The 24,397-nt window shown below is 43.8% G+C and overlaps 1 protein-coding gene across 1 annotated transcript in view; it reads right to left on the reverse strand.

The window, feature by feature from the left end:
- The window catches only part of NCBP3 (nuclear cap binding subunit 3), a 362,322-nt gene extending 338,158 nt beyond the window's left edge, over window positions 1-24,164 (reverse strand). The window contains exon 1 of the mRNA XM_085649874.1: window positions 23,942-24,164. Coding sequence (XP_085506000.1) covers window positions 23,942-24,088 — 147 coding nt within the window. The 5' untranslated portion in view covers window positions 24,089-24,164. The remainder of the gene's footprint in view (window positions 1-23,941) is intronic.
- Window positions 24,165-24,397: the final 233 nt, after the last annotated feature.

The following is a 24,397-nucleotide window of genomic DNA, read 5'->3' on the forward strand; positions in this document are numbered from 1 at the left end:
TTTGGGATGCTATGCTATGTTTTGTTGTGTTTTGTTATGCTATGCTTTGTTTTGATATGCTATGCTTTGTTTTGTTATGCTATACTATGTTATGTTATGCTATACTATGTTATGTTTTGTTATGCTATGTTATGTTTTGTTATGCTATGTTATGATTTGTTATGTTATGTTAGGCTAGGCTATGTTTTGTTATGTTATGTTATGTTTTGTTAAGTTATGCTATGCAATGGTATGCAACGCTAGGCTATGTTTTATTATGTTATGTAATGGTATGTTTTGTTATGTTAGGCTATGTTCTGTTATGTTATGCTGTTATTTTATGTTAGGCTAGGCTATGTTTTGTTATGTTATGCTATGTTATGGTGTATTAAACTACTGTGGATTTTAACACATCCAAAAGCTGATGAATGGAGCGGGCTTGCACGTCTTTGGGCTTGTGCGCGCTCCGCTCCCTCCCCCACCACAGTACTTTGCATTTTGCCCTGTGTTTGTAAGTGTGTTTTCTTGTGGAATTAAGGTGCCTGGTGACGGGGCACTATCCGGCGCAGCAGTGGGATTAGTGTCTTAATACTGAAAAGTAGCTGTGAATTGTGGAAACCCCAGATTTTTGTGCGTTAAGTAAATAGCTTGCAGGAAGCACTCCAATACATTCGGGGACACAAATGAGGGCGCAGGAGGTGGCTGAAGAAGTGGGGTGGGTTAATCAGCAGAGAGCGGGAGTCGTCGGTGGTGGTTTAAAAGCAGGATGAGTTGTTAAAAACAATGGTGGGGGCTGGGAGGGTGAGTTAACACAACCAATGCATGTAAAAGGCAAAGCTGGCTGACGGCAAGTTGTGTATCCTCTTGAGTGCATACGTGAATGAGAACGAGTCAGGAGAGAAAACAGAGGAAATAAGATGCAGTTTTCAGAGAATGAGATTTGAGAGGAACAGGGAGGCATTCGGCGTCGAGGGAACGGATCAGAACGCTGTGCAAAAGTGCCATGTGTAAGGATTAGGTTGTGCTATGTAATATGTAACTTCGGGCACTAGAGTGTTGCTGCAACTGAAAGAGAAAGGAGTGACTGGAGAGGAAAAGAGCAGCAAGTGACGAACATAGGGGGTGACAGATCATAGGGGAAAGGTAAAAGAATAGAGACTAGAAGGGACTAGGCAATCATCAGGAAACTGTACAGAAGACACTACACAGGAGAGTATGAAAGCGTAGACAGTAGGACAGCGGGGAAGGAGAAACAGCAGGAAAGGGAGGAGAGAAGGACCAAAGGACATACAAGAGAGAGAACGAGCAGGAAAGGGAGGAGAGAATGGCTAGAGGGCATGGGGGGGGTGGGGGGGGGGGGGAGAAATGCAGTTGTGTAAACACGGAAGTATTCCACACATTAATGTCGGTATGTTTAACGCATATCAAAGAACTCGGCTGGTAGAGGGCCCGGTGCTGACAGACCTGTTACCCGCTTTTACATAACACAAAATTAGAACATTTCCTGCAAGTGAAGTAAACTAAAGTAATTAAAAACAAGCGGAAGTGATCGCGTTTGCGATCAAACATCAAAGCGGCGAAAGTGAAAGTAATGGAGCAGAGCATCAAAGTGCTGGGTGAGAAGGGAGGGGGGAATGCAAGGGTCAAAGCGGCTAAAGTGAAAGTAATCGAGCAGAGCATCAAAGGGCTGGGTGAGAAGGGAGGGGGGAATGCAATGAGCAGAGGAGCAGCTGTGCACGTGCATGTGATCGTGCACTCAAGGTTTAGGCCAGCCAAAAGACTGTGGGTAGCACTTTGAAAATCCCACATATAAAATGTCTCTTCGAGCCTTTGGCTCGCGAGACCTAAAAACAGTACAGATATAGGGGCACATTGGATTTGCTAGCGGGCGGGACAGAAGGGGTGCTTGAGGTTTTGGGGGGTGGGAGGTAAAGACGGGAGGGTAGCTAGACTCATCCTTGCTACACATTGATTATGTACCAAAGACCTCCTGTGCGAGGCCTAACTACGAAAATGTGACCTATGTAACCATGGTGTAGCCTGATCAACTGTAAAATAATAAATAAAATGTTTAAAAAATATAAACAGTACAGAGAGTGTGGCTTTGGCGCTGCGCCAATGTTGATTGGTTTGGAAACACATTTTGACTGGGAAGAAGTTGTAGACTTCCACTGAAACAAGCATTCGCAATGAAAATGGTCTCGCAATTGCGAGAGTTTAAGCTATTGGGATTGTAAATTACAATGCCTTTTATTTATCTGTTGAGATAATTAACACATAAATAAAAGGCATTGCCATTAGGCAAGGAAAAGTTATTGTGACTGCATTGGAGAGCAAATGCGACTTTTGACCTTTTTTGACCCCCTCCAATCACGTTACCCAATAGCCAATGATGCCGACGGTACTTACAGCAAAGTGGGCTTTTTACTGCACTTCGCAGCGGTTTATGCCTTCCCGTTCATTTCGCTTGCCATAACATGTACATTATTTCCCAGTGATGCGGGGCCATAAAAGAAAACAAGCAATGAAAACAACAAAAGTAAAGGTAAAAAAACAAAAAGTCCCACAAACATACCTCGCGCCCTTCAAACCTGCTCCAACACTTGTACAACTGGCACTTCTAGTAAACAGCTAGTCATCTGGGGCTAACGTGAAGCATACTTTCAAAGTAGTTGCTGCTGAAGTGTATGCTCAGCATGCTGCCAGTACTGCTGTAAGGAGTATGCAGCCGTTTCATGGCCCATTGCGTGGCCACAAAATCATCAAGTACGGCGGGCTTTTGTTTACTTTTGTGGTAATGGGGGTACGCAGTGCGGCATGCCGCAATTGTTACAAAAATGAATAAACAGAACAAAAAAGTTGCTTATCTGCCGTATTACTTTTACACACAACGGAAATGGCACACGCAGTTCACCCACCTCCTCCTCGTCATAGAAAAGACTCCAAGCAGTCTGTTGTCAACAGTGAGCCGGCCATCTCACATTTCACGAAGTATACCAGATGGTGTTAGGCGACGTCCCGTGCCTGCTATATACGGCGCAGGCCCAATTAAAAACAAGCATTTGCAATGCAATAGGTCTCGCATTTATGCGAGTTTATGCTACTGACATTGTAAATGGCAATGCCTTTTATTTGTTTTAAAAACTAAAACCTAAATAAAAGGCATTGTAATTTTACAATGCCAATAGCTCAAACTCTTATAAATGCAAGACCTATTGCATTTCAAATGCCCGTTTTCTTTAGTACCGCCAACTGCAGTGTATGGGCACGCCCGTTAACGTCTGTGGTCACCACAGTTGATGGTTTGCACGTTTTACTTGGGTAGTTTATTCCCAGATATAATGCACCGTTTGTTGCTAAGCTGCTGTGGCATTGTATTTATTATATCATGATGTTATTGGGTTGGGATTCATGGCACGTAGAACAGGTTCGATGTAAGGCGTTTAAACATTGTATGGCAGACTGTAAGATGATACATGCTACTTAGTACTGTACAGTTTACATATGGGATAACATGTAATGTACCGTACTGTGCGAATTCTTGATTAAAAAAACTAGTTTAAAAAAAAAAAACATTAACAGTGTGTGTGCGGAAGTTAGCCATGTTTTCATAGCTATACGTTGACATTAGTCAAGTTAATACAGAAAACTGAAATGTTCTGTTTTCTAAAAGTTGTAGGACTACATGCAATGATTAGATCTACAAGGCAATCCAGCCTCGCGCAAATCAGGCTTGGAAGGAAATATGGACAGTACATTTTGCCTGTCTTCTGGATGCTTCCATAACAGAAGCACAGTTAGTGTTAGGCGCAATGGGCAACTGTCCACTGGTTCAAAAGGGGTACATATTGGAAACATGAGACCCAGATTTAAGTCTCACTGTGACATCAAGAAAGGCTTATGTGGAAACATGAGTTCTAAACCTTTTAGGAAAAGCATTCTAACCGGTGATTTGAATAACGAAGGTTGGTCCGGGAAAGGTCGAAAGAGACAAAAGGTAACCTTTAATTGTGCTCAGAGCAGGTCCTTGTTGGGCTAAAAATACACTAACACATTCAGCAGTTTTGCTTACAACAGGTCCAACTGACAGGCACTGTACAAAGCCACAAGTATGTCCCTGCGACTAGCATCCACAGATTTCTTTGCAGGACACTACGCTGCCAAGATGACAAAAACTATCTTGGGAAGAGGATTACAAGGGGATCAATATTCGCCACTCAATATCCATGCATGAAGGTGCAGGTTGTGCAGGCTCAGGTGCAGAATCCTGCCCTGCTGTTGCAACAGGAGGATCTCCAAAAGTGGCAGCCTGATCAGAGGATTGATGCTCAAACCTAGAAGTTCCAGGTACCATACACTCCTGTCCTAAAGGAGAGCCACTAGAATGACTTGGGTCCAGTCATTTCTCATCTTCAGAAATTGAGGCAGCGGGCGGAAGCAGCGGAAAGCATGCAGCAGCCCAGTGATCTACTCTAGGCAGAATGAGTCTCCATGAGAGCCTTTTGGAAACTTGAGTGTGCAAAAGTCTAACATTGGGCATTTTTGGCAGTGGCGACGTGATCAAGCCAGGTTTCTCGCTATTGTTGGAAGCTACCCAGTGCCAACTCTAGGTGTACCTGCATTTGTGATCCACATGGTGCTCCATGCTGAACTCATCTGCCCTGGCATTTAAAGACCCTGCCAGGTGGTGTACCACCAGACAGATCCACTATTGATTCAGCCAGCTCCAGAGGTGCTGCACCACCTGTCACAGGACCCAAGACCCCACTTTTCTCCATTTGTTGCAGCACCACTTTGCAGTGCGGTTCTCAGCCAGAACATGTAAAATCCTGCCCTTGGTGTTCGGTAGGTAGCCTACAACACCAAGTGAATCTTCTACAGCTCCAATAGATTTATGTGGAGGCCAGACTATGCTGGAGGCCAGACTCTGCTGGAAACCAGTCCTCTAATCTCCACCTCTCTCAGATGACCTTCCCTAACCAAGTAGTGATGCGTCAGTCACCATCGTCAATTGTCAGTGGGGCAGGGTCCAATTATTGTCGAGCAGCCACCACTACAGATTTTTGAAGTCTCCTCTGATCTGGATGGAATCCAACATGTTACCCTGGTGCTGGACCCACAAAGACTTCCGATCCCATTTCAGAGCCTCCATGTGCAATTGGGCATGGTCAGCAAGCCGGAAGCAGGAGGCAAGAAGGCCAAGAAATCTCAGAGGTATCCTCACTGAGACACAGGACAGAGGCAGAAATATTACAGTCACAGCCCGAATACCATAGATTGGTTAGAAGGAAAGGCGAACCAACTAACACACACTAAGGAATACGCAAATAAATGAGACAACGAAACCAACCAATAATAAGCAACAAACAGGTGTGGTAAAGCCGATAAAGTGGTGTATCAGAGTCGGGGATGCCCACGGAAGTGGGAAAACGTTAGGGGTCTGTGGGAGGCATACAGGGGACACAAAATGTATACTCGAGAGATTGATGGTTTATAAAAAAAGTTATTAAAAAACAAAATGGGTGGGCTCTAAACCCACTAAGATAAAAAAAAACATCTCCCAACAGAGAGGGCATTTGCTGTCTAGTAGTCAAGAACTAAAAAAATTTCAGAGCATCTCCCAAAAAAACATGGAAAATAACCTATCTGGATGATTAAATCATCTACATCAAATCATCATTGCAGAGACAACACTACATCAACACTTGCCAAAACACTTACTACAAAACTACTACATGCTATAACAAACAAAACTACATTGTAACCGTTGTGTTATGTTAGGACAAAGGTGAGAATTACTGCAGAGGTACGTTTAAGAATATATTGGGGGTTAATATTTGATTTAGGGTTATTGTTATGGTAAAGTTAGGAAGAATAGGTTTTGGTGGAACAAAGCTAGATGCAGGCAGGATGTACAAACAATAGCCTTGTCCAGGTAGGGGCTATTTACATAATAAAGATTGCTGGTGTATGTATTAGAGGGTCAAAATAGGAGTCTATGTAGCGGGAGGTCAATGTAGTGGCATTCATATTAACATATAGGTGAAATGGCCTGGAAGGAGACCAAGACGACAATCAGAAGAGGGAGCACCAGACCCCAAATTCATGCATTTAAAATAATCCTGAGCCAGGCTGCCACCGCGCAACTGAATCGATGTTGGTGAATGCCTCAACTTGAAATAAACTAACAGCAGGTAGAGGGATGGCATTTTATTTCTGGCCCTCTTTCTATCCTTGTTTTAGTCTCTCTATGGGCGAGAACCGCAAATAGGATGAAATGGCAGGCAAAGGGAAATGGCAAACAGCTTGACCGACAGAGTACAGGAAGCGGTAGAATAGGCAACCTAGACAATACCACCGTGGAAACCAAGCATCAGAGAGGAGAAGTCATGAAGAGAGAAAGTCTGGGGCCTGAGAGGAGGGTGGGCTGATGACTCGAGTCATGACCAAGGTGCGGCAAAGGATGATCCGGTTCAAATTCTGCATCCTGGACATCAGAAGAGAACAGAGATTGGTGCAGAAGGCTGCAACCTGACTGGTCAGAAATGAGAGGGAGCAGCCACAAGCATGAGAGATGGAGCTGCTGCACCGAAAGACTGATCGGCTCGGAAATAGGAATGGAGCACATGGGAGGTCCCGAGGTGCATTGAAGCAGAGACTGACTTTGGGAGGTCCCGAGGTGCATTGAAGCAGCGACGCCATGGGTCCTGAGAAAAAGGTAATACAAGCGTTGGCCGCGCGCGAGCGGCCGGAGACGCAAAATGTGGTGGGGGAGGGGGAGAAGCGGGAGTTGTGTGTGCGCGTGCGTCATCGCGATCGCTCTGAAAGCGAAAGTGATCGCGATGACACACACGAGTTTTCAAAAGTGCTGCTGGCGGCCGACTGCGCGCGTGAACGCAAGCGTTAGGCCAGCCAGCAGCACTTTGAAAATCCCACATACAAAATGTCTCTTCGAGCGAGCGCAAGCGCTGGGGCTCAGCGAGACCTAACAAGCACCTTTATTTCCCCGCCATCCATCTCGGGTGCACAATGGCAGGCTCTTCCATTCCCAGCAGATTTTTGCTTGCTACAGACAGGAGCAAGCAGCGGCATTGAGGCTGTGCGGATGAATCCCCCGGGCACCTGGCAGTGACTTCCCCAAAGCAAACAAGCAGCTCCAGAGGCCTGCAGGAACCTCGCCCAGCTCATCTACTCGTAGAGGACCTGAGCATGCAAACGGGCCGGAAGCCCAAGCTCACACGGCACATGCTTGTCTTACGGGCACCTACAGGTATGTTACGTTTGTGTATATATACAGTTAGATATTGCACATGTGGTTTAGATGCTGCATGTATCGCATACGGCCACATAAAACGCTCGACTGCACACCACGCTCCGCAGTAGGAGGGAAAAGCCACTGAACACTAGTAAACAACACTGGCGCCTCATGCGGACAGCTGAGCACATGGTGAACCTCAGGGAGGACGCACAGTTCGAGAGGGCCAGGCTCATTGCAGTAATGCCACTTTCACTGAGTAGAAATTTTTAAATTACTTTTAACCCATCAGTCACAAACAGCCCTCTTCTTTCTCTTGGCACGGACAGGGCCCCTCCTGGAACCCACCACAGCCGGATTTCTGTCGCCAGGATACTCATCACTGGTCATAAGCACATCCCGCATTATCCCTCGCTGTAAAGGCGCTGCGATGCCATATTCACTGCAGAATGTGAGCTACACAGGTGCCAGTTAACAATAACAACAAGCGTGGTCCCGAAAGTGAAAGAGGACCGCGCTGCAGCTGGAGCATGGGGATCTCTTGTCTTTATGGGGCATGTGTTTCTAATTTGAAACACGTGGCCCCATAAAGATAAGAAACTGCTTTGCGACAGCAGCAAAGCAGGCGAGCCAGTCCGGCTCGCAGGTGAAAGGGCGTGAACCAAAAACCCTAATTTCCAACGGCAGGCCACCGTTTAGCATAAACGGTGACGCCAGCCAATGGAAATGAGGGGCGGGGCTTCAAGCCCTCTTCTGAAAGTCCTGGTTAGCAATCATTCTCGCCGAGTGAGCAGCTCATGCGCTGCAACCCTCGGCGAGATCTAAAAAGCAAATTGCAGCAATTCGAGTGATAATAAAAACAAGCCATTATCAATTGCTGAGAGAAGATTAGAACAAAACACTCAAATTCCCTCTGCCTTTCAAAGCCTTTGAAGTTCTCCGTGTATTGTAAATTACTTATAAAATAGTATTGGAGCTTCAAACTTGGTGCAGAGTTCCTACTGAAGAGGGGCTGAGCTTGTGTTGGAGAGCGATTCATCTAGAACAAATTACAGGGATTTTTAAACATGCTTTTTTTTGTCATAATGGCACAATGTATAGATAAATACAGCTTTATGGATGATTTCTCTCCATGGCTCAGAGTGACACCCCCAGAATATAATCATTTATTTTTACTTCAGCCCGCTAGCACCTTTTCGGTGTTACCAGGTGGTACATACATGATCTTCTTCCTTCCCCACCAGATCCATTCCTTCTCCGTTTTGCAGTGCCCCCTTTCATGGCCTCTCACCTATAATTAGCAACTGAATATGTGTTTCAGGTGAGGGGGGAGAGGATGTAATCTGTGAAAACGAAAGCCCCACTCGCCAGACAAGAAAATCTCCCAAGCACGAATCTTGGCAAAGGTTAACCCTGCATGTACTCTCCCTGCACTCAGGAGCCTGAGGAGGCCTTGCAGGTCAGGAGCCACCTGGAAGTTCAACCCACACGGGGCACAGAGACATGTTTTTTTTTTTGTTTGTTTACAGTTTTTATATAGCGTGATCTTGACCCGAAGGTATTGGTGCGCTTTACATGAGCACCAGTCACGTTATACAAGGACACATTCACTTCCGCCGGAAGGAAATGAAGATGTGCACTATTTTTCCCTTTTGTCTGAAATGCAGCCCACATCTCAGCAGATCTGAGATATTTTAGACAAAAGGAAAAATAATTTGCATTGTGCTTCTGGTGTAATGCAACAGGCAAATGCACTTCGTCAAGCAGAAATGGAATAGTAGGAAACCCCACGGGACAAAGGGTCAATGTGGGAGCCAGGCTCGTCTGGTGTTGGGCTTGAGGGTCCAACAGGACCTCACACTGAGCCTTGGTAAGACATCCTGCTTGAGCCACGGTCGTGGTTGCAAGGGTTCACCCACTGCTAACACTTCAGCACAGACGTTTTAAGGCATGGGCACAGTGGGCATTTCCCAGGTACCCACCTGTCAAGGGCACCAGAGAAAAAGAACCGCTATTTTTATAAGTCAATCACTATCCTCTCTGGCTACAGCTACCTCTGACTCTATATCTCTTTGCCCACTGTTAACGCAAATATTTTTGGGGCCGCTGGAAAAGCATTTCAACTGTTTTTATATGACCCACTTTCTGAAAGATTGTTTCGCAGTCATCACGGGGGCTTGAATTAGAATAAAATGGGTAGTAATATTCAAAATTGTTCAGAGCATGGGGCCGCAAATATATCTTGCCTGGCCGGGACCCCAAAAATACTTACGCTGACACAGTACTTCTGGTGCAAAAAACACCCTTTGCCATGGGTTATTGCCCCCGGAGACAACTTACGCAGTCACGAGATCTCTAACTTGATTTAAACACATACATTTTGGCATTATCCAGGTGATTGACTCCTCGAGTGCTTCAACGAGTGGTGAGTGGTAGTAGGCGCTATATAAATCCAATTACAGTTACATCCCTTGACCTCTGTTTGCTCAGACATGGAACTCCTGCTTGCCTGTTTCCGAGTTTCCTCCTGTGGGAGTTCGCTCCGTTGCACTGCTGTCATTGAGTATGTCCCTCTGACCAGTGTCTCAATCTCTATGCTTGCGGTATGAACCCAAAGAGGTCTACTTCCTCCATTTATTTTCTCCTTCCTGTAGCTGGTGCACACAAAAGTGTGATCAGAGTGTTTGGTGTCTTTTGAGTTCGTACTTATCGGACGATGACCTGTAACCTGGAAAATACAAGCAGCCGAGAAATGTTCCGACAGGATTCTGATAAGGTACGGGGTGACTTTGCAGGGGTGCTGGTCCTTTCTTTCTTTGTGATCAAGAATTCGAATACATGTGTGGTTTTGTTTTTGCAAAAATGCAAATTTTGCTCACCCTTGTTTGTCCGAGGGCCTCACGACTTGTTTTTTCTAACGCGCCAAGAGGCTGTATCTTGAGCTGAACATGCGCTACTAATAGATCGGCTTTTTGTGGTCATTATGAGAGTACTTGGACTGAATAAAGGCAAGGAGCCGTTGACAAACCCGAGCATGAGCAAAACATTTGAGTAACGTTCATTGAATAAAAATCAAACAAAGTCTTAAAAATAGTGAAGCCTTCCAGTTATATACTAAACAAAACAAATGGACATCGATTTAGTTAAATGTGTGGCCCAATTAAAAATTCAAAAGCGATCAATAGAATGACAAGCATTTTCAATACAATAGGACTCGCATTTATGTGAGAGCTATTGCATTGCATCACGGACAACGGGAGGGGGGAGCAAGGACAACGGGAGTGCGAGGAGGGGGGAGAAGCACAGACAAAGTAGTGCTCACAGTCGAAACAAGCATTTGCAATGCAATAGGTCTCGCATTATTAAAGTTTGAGCTATTGGTATTGCTAAATAATGCAACACCAATAGCTCAAACTTTAATAATGCGAGACCTACCGCATTGCAAATGCTTGTTCAGTATTATATACAAGACATAGTTGCTGCTTATTTATCTTATGAAACTAACAACCATTGAAAAAGCCAATAGTCCTGACTTGTTATAGGTATGTTACTTGTATCATATATCTGGATGCAATGACAGAAACAGCAAAATGTAAGTCGGGTGCACACTATGCTAAGCACAGATTTTTAGTTTACGTGTTTTTAAGCCACACCCTTAATTACACTGGCCACGCCCCTTTGAGGTACCCCACAGTTTTTTCATCCAAGTTAAAGCCCTGCCTAAATTGTAGGCTTACGTGGGCAGAGACGCAGGCGGAGGTTTTCGCATATATACGTTTGTGAATAGCATTTTAAATTGTGCAACTAGTTTTACTGCAATATTATTTTGCGTATCACAAAATGCAGTTTGTGAACAGGCCCCTCTTTCACGCCCTTCACTTTTTCACCGTTTCAGACATGCACTTTCAATTGCAGACTGAAAAAAGAATGGCAAAGAAACATGCATATATACTTTTACAAAGTTCTGGACTTTGCATTGGTTTCCCTGAAGTGAGGAGCAGTGTAACACCATTTGATCAGTGTTATTGGGAGCAGCCTGTCGACTTCCTGTGTAACCACCCTTAAGCCATCATACACATTGGCGCCAACCTCTTTGAATGCGCGCGCACCTGGCACTGTCTGATCCCAGCCTCCTGTTGCACCTGTTCAAATTGTTGAACACCGCCATTGCATCCGCGTCACGTTCCCCACCCCCCTCCAGTATCAGTCCATATACGTGTCTGCACACGTGCTCTCAGAAGCGCTATAAATTTCTCAGACCCAGCGAGCTTTTCATGGCCTCTCTCTCATTGCCCCTCCCACCCCAACGTCTAAACGTGTATTAAAAACTACAAAAGCTACACGCTTGCACAGGAATCTGACTGTAACCACAGACAAACACCGCTTACACCCCATCCTCAGTTCCAGGGATGATCTATTAAGCGTGTCCAGTTTAAAATCAACAGATTGCTTTTTCCTGATCTTCTACATAATCGCACCAAAGTGGAAGGATTACAAATCCGATTTTTTATTTTAATCCTATAATGTAGGAGTTACGTTGGTGAAAAAGCATGACCTCACCTAATTGCTTTGTTTGTAGAAAATAAATGTGTACTTCTTCATAGATGACCTCTAGATACAAACATTTGCGTGACTGTGAAAACACGGAGCTGTATCACATAAAGTGTGCGCTGCAAGTACTAATTTAAGGCATAGATCTGTATCATAACATGTGAGCACTGGGAGAGCTAAGGCAGGGCAGTCTGTCACAGTTGTATGCTGATTAGGGTCTTAAGTAGCTAAAATGCTGGAGGAGTGCAGTTTTCTCACTGTAGTTTGCTTTTCACAGGCAGTTTTTGCCTGCAAATATAGCAAAAATGTGTTGACATATCTAAAATAAACACCTGTACATAGCACAATCACATATGCAGTGTAACACCACAATGAACACAAGTAAAGCGATCGCGAAACTGAAAGCAATCGCTTTTGGAAACAGAGAAAGCCGCGAGTGGTGCGCGCGCCACAGCGAGCCATATGGTTTAAATTATCGCGCCCGTGTCTGGGCACGATAATTGAAACCATATGGCAGCAATGCGCGTAATAGACACCAATAGGCCATGGGGGGAGCAATGCACCCGCCTTTGGCCTATTGCGTGCTATCTTAAAAATAAACACGCAGGCAAAAGGCAATAGCACGATACGTAACTAAAAACACACGCACGAGCATTTACAATTCCACGGTCCGTTTCGGAACCCCGGACAAAAGTACTCTCGCTGCACGAGCAGTGCTATGCACTGCATCGCTAGGCGCGAGACCTAATATCCCATAGTACCATACTGTGTAACATTCGAAGTAAAGGGGCCAGTAACCATAGGAGGGTACAAATGACGACATGGCCATGATAAGGAAGGACTAACAAGCCTCATAATCAATCAGACGGCAGTATTTACGAAAGACAATGACACAAGCCAATTAAAAACCAGGGCGGAGATTGGCCAGAGCTTCTACGGAGCATCCACTCCATACTCCATTTCTGCATGCCTCGCAAAGCGAGCAGCGCAAGCGCGCTGCCGCTATAGGCTCGACCAAAAAAAACAAACTTGTATTGCACTTTTTCCCTTGTGGGAAAACTTATGCTCAACAGAGTTGCAACTAAACTGGTGATGGTGGCAAGCCACTTATCTAGGCTATAGGTTCAATCCCTTTAATATGAAGGCTACAACAAAAGCAATAAGCTTGACTTATTTACTGTGGAAAGCATATGTTAAAGCGTGTAGACAGGTATTTAGTGCTAGGAATCTCACAGATTACCATGACACCCAAGTGTTTTGGTTACTCCTTGTGATAAACCCTTTTGGTAGAAGATTTACCCTTTCAGACTCATAACATTTTAGGAAGAGAGTATATTGTGGTGCCAACTGTAATTTTACACATATTCATAATTGTATGCCTGTATACTGATAGTTGCCTTGTGGGAAAGCTTATGCGGCATACTCTAGGCTTGCATCGGTCATGGTGACAAGCCAGTGATAAAGGCAATAGGCCTAATTGGTTCATTAGAACACGTCATGTCAAAGACTCTTGGCCTATTGCTTTTATAAAAACCGTACTGACAAACGCAGCAGGTTTAACATTTTTAGTGAAAATTATATGTTAAAAATAATAGACCACTAAAGACAGATTATTACTCTGCATTAAAGCTCATAATTAGGTATTCCGTTTCATGTATCCTCACAGATTCCTGCAGCAGGCAAGAGTCTTGGTGTTGCCTTGTTGGAAAGCCTGTGCAGAGTTCACTAGGTCTGAGTTTGCAATGAAGACAAGCCAACGATGAAGGATAGAGACATGACTGGTTACTTGGAAGATTTGTCAAATACCACATGTAAGATACATTTATTATTAAAAGTTACAACAAAGGCAGTAAGCCTGACCAACTGTGAAAAGTGTTAAAGCCAATAGGACTTCAAGGGTGAATTTTCATTACACTGCTTTAAAGGCTGAAGACAGATACTTGCTGCATGGAATCTCACAGATTATCAGGATAGGCAAGGGTTTTGGTCTTTGTTACAGTCTCCGACAAACACACTGAGTTGGAGATTTCCAAAGTGATAATCCTTAGTAGACCCTTATACAATGGGTTGATGGGTTGTTGTAGGAAGGTAGGACTCTTCTAGCATGGTTGCCCGCACCTTTTGCCTGGTGTCGGTGTGTTTTTGACTAGTCTGACTGGGATCCTGCTAATCGGGACCCCAGTCACTGTACTTTCTCCCTAAATTTGACCATGGTAAATATTGTTGTACCTCCACAATTGGCTACCGGTGTTCCCTAGTATAAGGTACTAAGGTACCTAGGGCACAGGTACACCAGGGGACTCCCATGGGCTGCAGCATGTATTGTGCCACCCATGAGAGACCACTCAAACTGTGACTCCAGACCTGCTATTGCAGCCTGTGTGAGTTGGTGCTAGCACCCCTCCCGACAGATATACGTTTTCTTATATGGGAGGTCACTGCTTTTAAAACCTATAAGTCACCCCTCTGGCAGGCCGTTCAGTCGTGAAGGCAGGGTTCTTAGTTCAGGGCACGAAATATCCCCAATTTTTACTAGACCTGCAGGTCTAGTAACTTAACAAAAATCTACTTGACCTAACTAATGCACTTGACCTCTGTGAAATGTTAACAAGATTTAAAGGCATTTTTATTACTCATTCACTTTGTGAGCAATAAAGATGCCTTTAAATCTTGCTATCTTGTCACATGTGTTCTTCTTTCAGAGACAGAGGTCAAAAGTCAGTTTGTCTTCCTACTCGCCAGAAAGGGCGAGCAGGAACTAAAAATAGCTCCTCCTAATTAAATCTGGCTTGCAAAGGTGAGCGGGTGAGTGGATTTTTGAAGCCCTGTAGTAATAAGTGTGAGGGTGTCCCTGCATGAGCAGTACACACCTACAAACCCCAGAGTCGATTCTCCAGGCTTTGTAAGTGCGGTCAGTCATTTTAATACATATAGTGGACATCAATCATTATGAGATGTTTAACTATATAGTGGCTGCACTGAACCCTGGCATGTTTGGTATCAAACATGTTGGAATCATACCCAGACATCGAATCCGGTGTTGGAAGTATGATCCCATGTACTGGGGGGGCTTCCCTGGGATACCCCTTGTACTCCCGGCTACAGCCTTTCAGATCTGACAGCAAGACAGTCCTGCTGCTGCCAACCGCAGACCTGATTCTGCCCTCCTGTTGCTGCGCCAAGATCGAGCAGGGGAAGCTAGAACGATAGGTTTCCTGTTGCAGGGAGGTGCGACCACCTCCCAGACAGGACTTTGTGTATTAGGCTAGGGCGGGGGTGCTTGGCAGCACCACCAAACTGCTTTGAAGGGCACATTTGGTGCCCTACTTGAATACTCTAGTTGGAACCAGTTCTAGGAGCCCTACGCTACTGCCCTGGCACAAAGCTAGACAAAGGGCATGGGATTATCCTCCCCTCTGTCCAGCCCCTCCTCTGGGAGGTACCAGAGTTGTTCCAACCCTTTCCCTAGGGTACGTAAGGGTTTTCCTGTGGGTGGCTCTTCAGATTTGTAGTGGGACAAGACTCAAGCCGGAAACCACATCACTCTTTGACCGTCTGGACTTCACTGGAGTTCACCAGGAACCAAAACTGCATCAAGAAAGTCTCCTGCTGCTCCCAGTCTCACTGTCCTGCAAGTTTTCTTCGTCGATTGTGCTTCTTCCAGGATCTTCACCAGACCTGTGGGTATCAAGGACAGCCGAAGTAATCTCCCTTGGAGTGAAGGAGTCAATCCCCTGCATCGGCAGGCACCGCAACAAAGCTGACTGTCATGTGCTCCCAACGCCCCACAGACTACAAAAGGTTCAGCAACACAGGGGGTGGTTCTGCAAATCCTCAGGCCTAACCTGCCCTCTCTGCAATTTATAAGATAAGCGTGAAGGCTGCTCTCCACAGCTACGACTTTGAGAGTTTTCCAAGGTTATGAAAGACCACTAAAATCACCCTAAGGGTTGTCTGGATTAGTGCAAGGTTCTACACAAATAAGTGAGCCCACCTCCTACAGTTGTCTTTTGTAAATTTGTACATTTTGATACGTTTTTGACAGTGTACTTGATGGTTCCCAGTTTACATTCAATACAGGAAGTCTCAGTTGGTTACAACAACAAGCCAATGATGAAGTCTATTGGCTAGATTCATTTATTGGAAATGGTTATGTCTAATGCCATAGGCCCAATCTGGCCAATATGAAAAGTTTCAACCAGGCTGGAAGTCCTGACTTATTTATCAAGGAACGTATTTATTAAAACTAATAGGCTTGTATGGGTGCAGTTACCACAGTGTTGAAGTCTGTAAACTGTTAAAAGGTATTTCGAAGATTAAACTTAGTAAGGATGGGGTTTGATGTTGGGTAACCCCTCAGAGCAATCCTTTTTGGTAGAATATTTGCACTGTGATAATCCTTGTTAAATCATCATAAGAGGAGTTGTATATTGCTTTGCGGTCATTTTATTAGTATTCGTAACTTTGCTGATTGTTTTGCTGCTAGCTGCTTTTTGAGAAAGCATAATCGTGACATAGTAGGCATGAGATGATGGTGGTGGCAAACTAAGGACAAAGGTCATAGCTAAAATACATTCATATCGGAAAGGTATGTGAGGTGCCAGAAGGACTGAACTGTTTTTTATGAAACGTTATGACAAAGACTAATTTATTGATTGTGAACGTCATGTGGTAATGCCAAAATACATGTAAGGGTGGATTGTCATTACACTTTAGACAGGTACTTTGAATCTCATAGATTAGCTTAGCATGCCTGGCCTTTGGTGATTGTCACACTGTGGCCAACCATGGTCGTAGATTTGCGTTTTGAGAATCTTTAAGCCATTTTAGGTGAGGCTGTATTATGTTTTGCCAGCTGTAATTTTTTGACATACTTCGAATTTTACCAATAGTTGCTTTGTGTCAAAGCTTGTGCTCAATACAGCGGACCTTAAATGTTTATGGTGGCAAGCTAATGATAAAGGCTGACTGGTTTATTGAAAACATTATGTCTAATGCCATAGATTTTGGCAGTCATTTATATAAAACACAATTCAAATATTTTAGCATCATGCAACCATGAGCAGTCGCTCAACTAATCATGATCCATAAGGACAGTGAAAGTAAAACAAACAAAAACAGTATAGAAAAAAACTGTGCTGGTTACATGTTAGAACCAAAGCTGGTCCATTTGCCAAGCTGGAATTGAATATTTGGTGTATGAATGACAGAAGTGATAACTTTTCTTTACTCTACTTAGTACATCAGTCTGCAGTGTGACAACAGTATAAAGAATCATTATCGAAATCTGTGGTATGCCTTTTATCTGCTTTGGAGTTTTAAAAAGCTTAGGTGGTTCGCCTGGGATTCATATCTGTGACCAGTAGGTTCTACCCAGCCATTGCTAGCATGTTTACCTGATCTACTTTTCTCCTTAGCCCACAATCATTACGATTTATTCAAGTGAAACAGTATGATGCTTCCTGGCCTGCTGGCAGTTTATAGAACCAAGCAAAATTTTGTTACAGCTGACGAAACCAGGACATATCTTCATTCTCATTTAGTGCACTGGATAAGGTATCCCTTCGCAGCTTAACAGCACATACACCTAGGCTGCCACAGTGTGTCTATGTCAAAAAGTATTCCTCTGCTTCTAAGTCAAGAGATGTAGCCAGACGAGTCATTAAAATAAATCCTCTATTAGAGCAGCTGGTGCGAGGAAACGCAGAGAGCTGAAAGCCAGGCTTGCATTACTAACACAGTGATTGCAAAATAAATACATACGTTTGCAAATTTTGGCTACTGCTCCCTCAACATTAATTGATTATATACAATACATGTAGTGTATTTAGAAATACTCTAATAATTCCTGCCCCCAAATTTAAGTGCTAAAAATACAACTACATCGAGTAGTAAAACAATGGGGGCAGAATCAATATGGCCTGTCAGTGCAATTATTTACTCATTACAAAGATGAAGACACAAGCTTTTTGACTGCATGTGTAAATCGCAAAATGTTTTTTACCAAGAACATGTACTGTTAAAGTGACACAGGTCCTATGAAATTTTGCCGGCAGGTTGAGTACAAACCCTCTAGTGGAGATGATTAAGATTTATACGGCTAAATGCATCAGTGTAGCACTATACGGTGCTGGGATTTGGGGGCATACAAAATGTACAGCACTGCAAGTGGCGGAGAATGAGTTTTTGAGGTATTTGCTTGCAGCCCCCAAAAGTGCCTCTTCATATGTCTGTCCTGGTGAGCTGAGGGGTTCTGTTTCTTACAGACAGAATTAGAAAGCAACCTATATTACTATGGCATAAAGTCTGGACTTCTGCCATATTTTGACAGAATTAGAAAACAACCTATATTACTATGGCATAAAGTCTGGACTTCTGCCATATTTTGAAAATTCCTAACTCTTTGCACTGTGCACTTAGAGGATCTCAGGCTGACCGCCGAATTACCAAAATCTTCTGTTTTAAATAATTAACTTATTTTAACAAATGATATAAAGTTATTTTTGAAAGCTGTATCTAATTCAAGACATAGATTTGTCCCAACTCGCTTTAGAATGGCTATTTTCCATCGGCTGATCAGCTTCCCTAAACTTAACGATTGGACATCAAATTTAAGCAATCGTCCTTGTGATGGCAAGATGCCACAGAGCAGATTGCACGTTGTACTTTATTGCAAATGTTATACTTTTTGGATACGCAATGTCGTCCTGCATATATTTTCTTGCAATCACTATCTACTGTTGAGCTATGTTGCGGAATGCCAACTTTTCTATGGGCCGTCTTTTATGCCAGGAAGAACATTACATAGATAATATGATTAACCTTGATGAACAATTATAAATGATTAATTAACATGACGTCTTATTAACATGGATTTATAATTGTTGCCCAGAAATGTATTGTATACAATGGTTTTTAGCAAATTTTAAATTGTCATTATGAAATAGAGCAGAGGACTACTTGGAAAAAGTTTTATTAATACGGATTTATAATTATTGTTTAGACATACATTATACACTATGGATGTTAGTGAATTTTAAAACTTATCACAAATTAGAACAAAGGATTATCGGGAAAATGTTAGGTAGTAATGCATAGCGGACCCTTAAGTGAGGTTTTTGCATTTATTTCCACTAACTTTTCATCTGTGTTAAAATAACTATGTAAAATCAATGTACGGTTGTTATAATTGCAGAATATTATGGTTTACAGATTTATTATGCGTGATTTAAATTGTACTTTTATGTATTTTTATTGAACTTTTATAGTCTAATTTAGCTAGATCGAATAAAGTTAATATTGTATCATAGGCAAGATACATATATTAAAAACAGTAGGTGGTACATTCTCAAAGAAAGACATAATTTATATCCCGAAACTCTATGACCTCCGATGGATGCAGACTTGCAATTTTGTTTTTCAGTAATTTACAAAAGTTTTCCAGATGTACGTCTAGGACCTTTTGCTTTGGCAAGTTTTCAGGCATGCTCTTAGCAAACGTTTACGCATTTAATTTCCATATGAGCAAATATGCATGTGCATAATTTGTTTATGCAAAAATGTAACAAGCAAGTGGAAATTAACCTCATGGAGAAAAGAAACTTTCCTTTGGAGAAACCACTTTATCCTCGATGAGAAACGTAGGCAGTGGTCCACAAGTAGTGTGTGGGCGTATGTACAGTAACATTTTAAAACAAGCATGTGCAAAGCCAATAGGTCTGACATTTTGACACTGCCAACTAATTTGTCATGCCAAAAGCTTATTGTTGTGGATACTACCGTACCCTCGTCAATCTTAAAAGAAAAAAAAACATAGAAAATTGGCAAAAAGGAAAAATATTTATTTTCTCTCAAAAAGCAATTTGTCCCATGCTGTAAAGGGTGGTTGTAAAATGTAGTGACACAATAACCGCCCAATGGATGAAGGAGGCAGTTTGAAGACCCCTTAAATATATTACAGACCTAATGTTATGAAATTCAAAAAGTCGTAGCTAAGGCCAGACCTAAAAACAGTTGAATGCTTTTCATAGAAATATTTGGACGCATTTAACAAGATGCTTCAACAGAAAAGAAGGCTAGGAAAGAGAGCAACACCATAACATTGATATACACCAAAAATCTACTATAATCATAAACTGGGGATAATGAAAGTGCTGGCATATGTAGAACATTACCATGATCAAAAAGCTATCCTAAATTAAGCCTGTGCATACATATGCTTTTGCATATGCACAGACTGGGATTATTTAGCAATTTGCCACAACCAGAAACCTAAAAATACAACGCCTGATATTATACCAATCCAGAGTATGGATGCAATGAGAACATAGTCAAAATCTGTCACTAAAGATGGCCAAAATCAGACACATGGGTCTGTTTACAGGACAAGCACATTTCAAAAGCATCTCACCTCTTGGAAAAACAGATTTTACCAAATTCCCACAGCTTTAATACCATCTGTGGCACCTGCCAGGCGCTAACATCGCAGCTATTCTATATAAATTATCTAGTTGAGAAGTTAGTTTGACAGAGACGTGATAAAGCAATTAAGTTGGCCCCTTGAGCTGATCTGGGCGTCAATATTAGTTGCCTTATTTGATAATACTGTATGAACTGAGCAAATATTTGTAAACCTTACCAACCTCATGTCAAGTGTTACCCACAAAAATGGGTAGACCCAAGCATTTTAAAAACATTTTTTTTCCCCCAAGGGCATATACACTTCAAAACAAAGAGAAGTGGTGGTCCTTATGGGTGTACAGACACACGATAAGATGGAGAGTAAAGTACACACAGAATTGGTTACAAGCAAAAGAGAGAAATTTTTAGAGACAAACAACTCACAAGAGACGTCTACACCTCAGTGGAAGACTGTGAAAAGACATCCAGCTTCTTTGCCCTTTTGGTTACAAACAAGTCTCTGGCTTTCCAAAACCAGCACCGGTTAAACTCATTCCCTTTTAGCTGTTTATTGTACACTTAACATGTTCCTTCACTTGATCCACTTATTCATAAGAGATTTATGGCCACTTTAGTTTGTTCTTTCGCAGGAGTGGCTAAAAGGATAACCAAAGGTTAAGTCAAAGAAAAAATGTTTCAGATTTTGAGGAAGCTAGCAGGAACAAAAAGCCCAGATGGATCCCAAGTCTCAGAGCTGCTACCCAAGCCATTTTACAATTTCCAGCATCAATCCATGATGCACTTGAACGATGAGCCAAGTCCTAGCCTCAAACAGACCTTAACCCACCCATAACCTAACTCACATTAGGTGTGCCCATTGCAGACTGCCACACTAGGTAAATTCACTGTCGTAATTCCTAATCTCATTTGTCACTGCAAGGTATATCCCCAGGCCTGGCCCTCCTCCTAACCTCACACCATGGCTGCATCCGCCACCCGGGAACCATTTTATTTTCAACACCCCCTGAGCAGCCGCTGCAGACTCAATCCCACGTCTGACATTTTAAAGGAGAATCTTAGCCCTGACCCAAGCTCCTCAAGCAAACATTCAATCAGTCGATATATATAGCGCTGCTTATCACCCAGGAGAGTATCCAGGAGCTTGTCGGGCCTAAGTCAAAAAGCCAGGTTTTGAGCACCTTTCGGAATTCTGGTAGATAAGAGAAGGTTCGGGTGCAGGGAGAGATCACTCCATGTCTTCACTGCGAAGTAGGAGAAGGAGCTCCCTCCGCTTCTGCTTCAGTGGATGCGGGGAATGTGTGAACAAGAGAGACACAGAGAATAGATATCTGAATGATTGGTGAAAGTTTATACTTGGTTGTGTAGGGCCATGTATGTGTGGGTTAGCAGCTTGAATTAGCATCTCTTCTGTATTGGGAGCCAGTGGAGTTCTGAGGTGAGGGGGTCAAGTGGGTTCATCGAGGCAGGTTGAGGACGAGTCTGGGTGCAGTGCTCTGTATGGTCAGAAGTCTCTGTAGGAAGTGTGCGATAATCGCCGAGTACAGGGCATTGCCGTAGTCCAGTCGGCTGGTAATGAGGGCCTGTGTGATTTTGCATCTTGTCTTCTGAGGAAGCCATTTGAAGATTTTTCGTAGCATCCAAAGAGTGAAGAAGCAGGCAGAAGAGACAGAGTTGATTTGGGACTTCATGAGCAGCTTGCTGTCCAGGATGATGCTGAGGTTTCTGGCGTGGTCAGTTGGGGAGGTGAGGGTCCTAGCCCCCAAGGCCACCAAGAACCATTCCATGGAGTGGTATTATTGCCGACCTGAAATGTACAGTCTGACACCAGTTCAAGAATAACATCCCAAGTTGCATAACCCAGCTTTAGACCTCCACTCCACAGCCTTGACACAATATTCAGTCTGACACGAAAATGGCACCTACTATTCTGACCTCATGCCTGGTCTGGCACTCTTAAGCGGATGCTCCACCATATTAACTCCTTGCCTAATTTCACTGCTTTAAGGGCCATCCACTGCCCTAAGAGCCATCCACTGCCCTGGCACTATGTCAAGTATCACACCCAAACAGTGCATACAGAATACTGACCCTATCTCTAGCCTGACACCACTGAACCTCAGCAACTATGACTCAGCCCCACATGTTGATCTATCTCTACTACTAACACTGTACAATCTCATACTCTGGGTTTATCCCCATCTCTAACACACAGCCTAGCCTCAGAACCCTTGTGCATTACCAATCCTCATCGCATCTCTTATAAACTCAAAAATGCTTTATTTCCATTTCTGACAGGAACACTATCCTAATATCCCCCTTTAATCCTCAAAACTGATGCCATTCCATGGCTCACACACAAAATAAGTTTTGATCTAGACTCACTCGAGTACAGAGATCTGGGCCTAAATACATGGGTGGTTTTGCTCCTCATGCCATCCCAGTTTAAACCCAGCCATATGCAAATCAATCGTGACCCTTGTTCCCCAATGTAACAATTTAGCCCAAACTGCCAGGACAGGTCCTCCCTCGACCGGAAAGAAGCATCCCAGGACCGGCTTCAGGATATCACTCCTCATCAGCCAGGCTAGCTTGACTCCATTAGCATGGAGAGCACAGGATCCACGTCTGGACATATCCGTCGCACTCGGGATGACATGCAAAAACAAGCATTGGCATAGCCAATAGGTCTCGCCTTTGGGACCTTATAAGTGCTTAGCCATGCAACAGTTGCATAACTAAATACTTATAGGTCCCAAAAGCATGACCTATTGGCTATGTCAAGCGGCCGCAAAAATGATCGCGATCAAACATCAAAGCGGTCAAGCGCGGCGCGCGTGCCCGCGCACATGCACTGTAGCTCTAGGCTGGCCTGGTAGCACTTTTTGGAGCCCTCTCAATAAGTCTCGCCAGACCAGCGCATGCGCTGGGTCAGGCGAGACCTAATAACAAATGATGGACAGAATGCTGAACAATGTCAAACATTCCCCCTAATACAGAGATCTGGGCATGAATCCATTTTTGTTTTGCTCCCCATGCAATTCCAGTTTAAACCCAGCCATATATATGCAAACCAGTCTTGGTCCTGTTTCCCACCGGGAACAATCCAGCCAGTTCCTCCCTAGTCCGGAAACAAGCATCTCACTCTGGGTCCTAGGCTCACTGTGCCACTGGATTCAAGCTAGTCTGACTAATGAGGGGTGATACCCCGAAAGCGGTCCCAGGATGCTTGTTTCTGGTCTCCTCTGAAAACTAGTTTTCAGTCATTCTGTACGTGAAACGATGCGTGAGGTCAAGCCAGCTGTAACCACTGCTCTGAGTCCCAATATACATCGTTCAGCGCTTTACTTATTGTACAGATTGTATTAAACAAATGTTCCCCATACATACTACTGCATGCCTCACGCTGTAAAGTGCCAGCGCCTACACCCTTTGCAAAATGACAATTCAAGTATGTATAATTCTGGCCACATTGCTAATCTCATTCAATGGAAACATAGCCAAGCCCGACCAAAACGTACTTTCGCACCCCGGGTCAGGAAATGGTTCACTTCATTTGTACTTCTCAAGCAACTCTGACCCCCCAACCCTGCGCCGTCCCTATCCCATGGTTGCAACCCAAACACCACCAGAAATAATTTAATGCCGTAGTGCATCATAAATTCAGCATGTTTTCTATTTGTACAGTCACATCCCTGTTCCAAACAATTTCGCAGTTGCAGATTGCAATGCTCGTACCGGAACAAGCTCCTTGACAGAGCGCCGAGCAGGTTCCAGCTCGCCTTCCTCCACCTCCATGGGCTCCGGCTCCCGTTCTGGGCTATGCTCGGGCTCAAGCCCTGTCTCTGACTTCACAGAGATCACAAGGCCCCGCACAGCCGCCATCGCTGCTCACGGCTACCAACGAGCTGCAGCAGTGTAACAGGCAAGAGCGCCGCCCAGGGAACAACAAGAGAGCCCAACAGCTAGAGCGGACCGTGAGAACAGGAAACTAAGCCAGGGACCATAGAGAGCGAATTGAAGCTAGGATCATCCATAGAACAACCACAGTGAGGCAGCGAGCTAGTGAGAGCGACAGATTGACAGAATTAAAGAGAGGTGAAAATTGAAACTGCCAGTTCAGGTCTAGTATGGGCCACGAGTTTCACAGTTCTTATGTTAAGCTTCTGCTTTACAGACGTATTACAGTCCTTT

Source organism: Triturus cristatus, chromosome 3_2, assembly GCF_964204655.1.
Source record: "Triturus cristatus chromosome 3_2, aTriCri1.1, whole genome shotgun sequence".
NCBI lineage: Eukaryota > Metazoa > Chordata > Amphibia > Caudata > Salamandridae > Triturus > Triturus cristatus.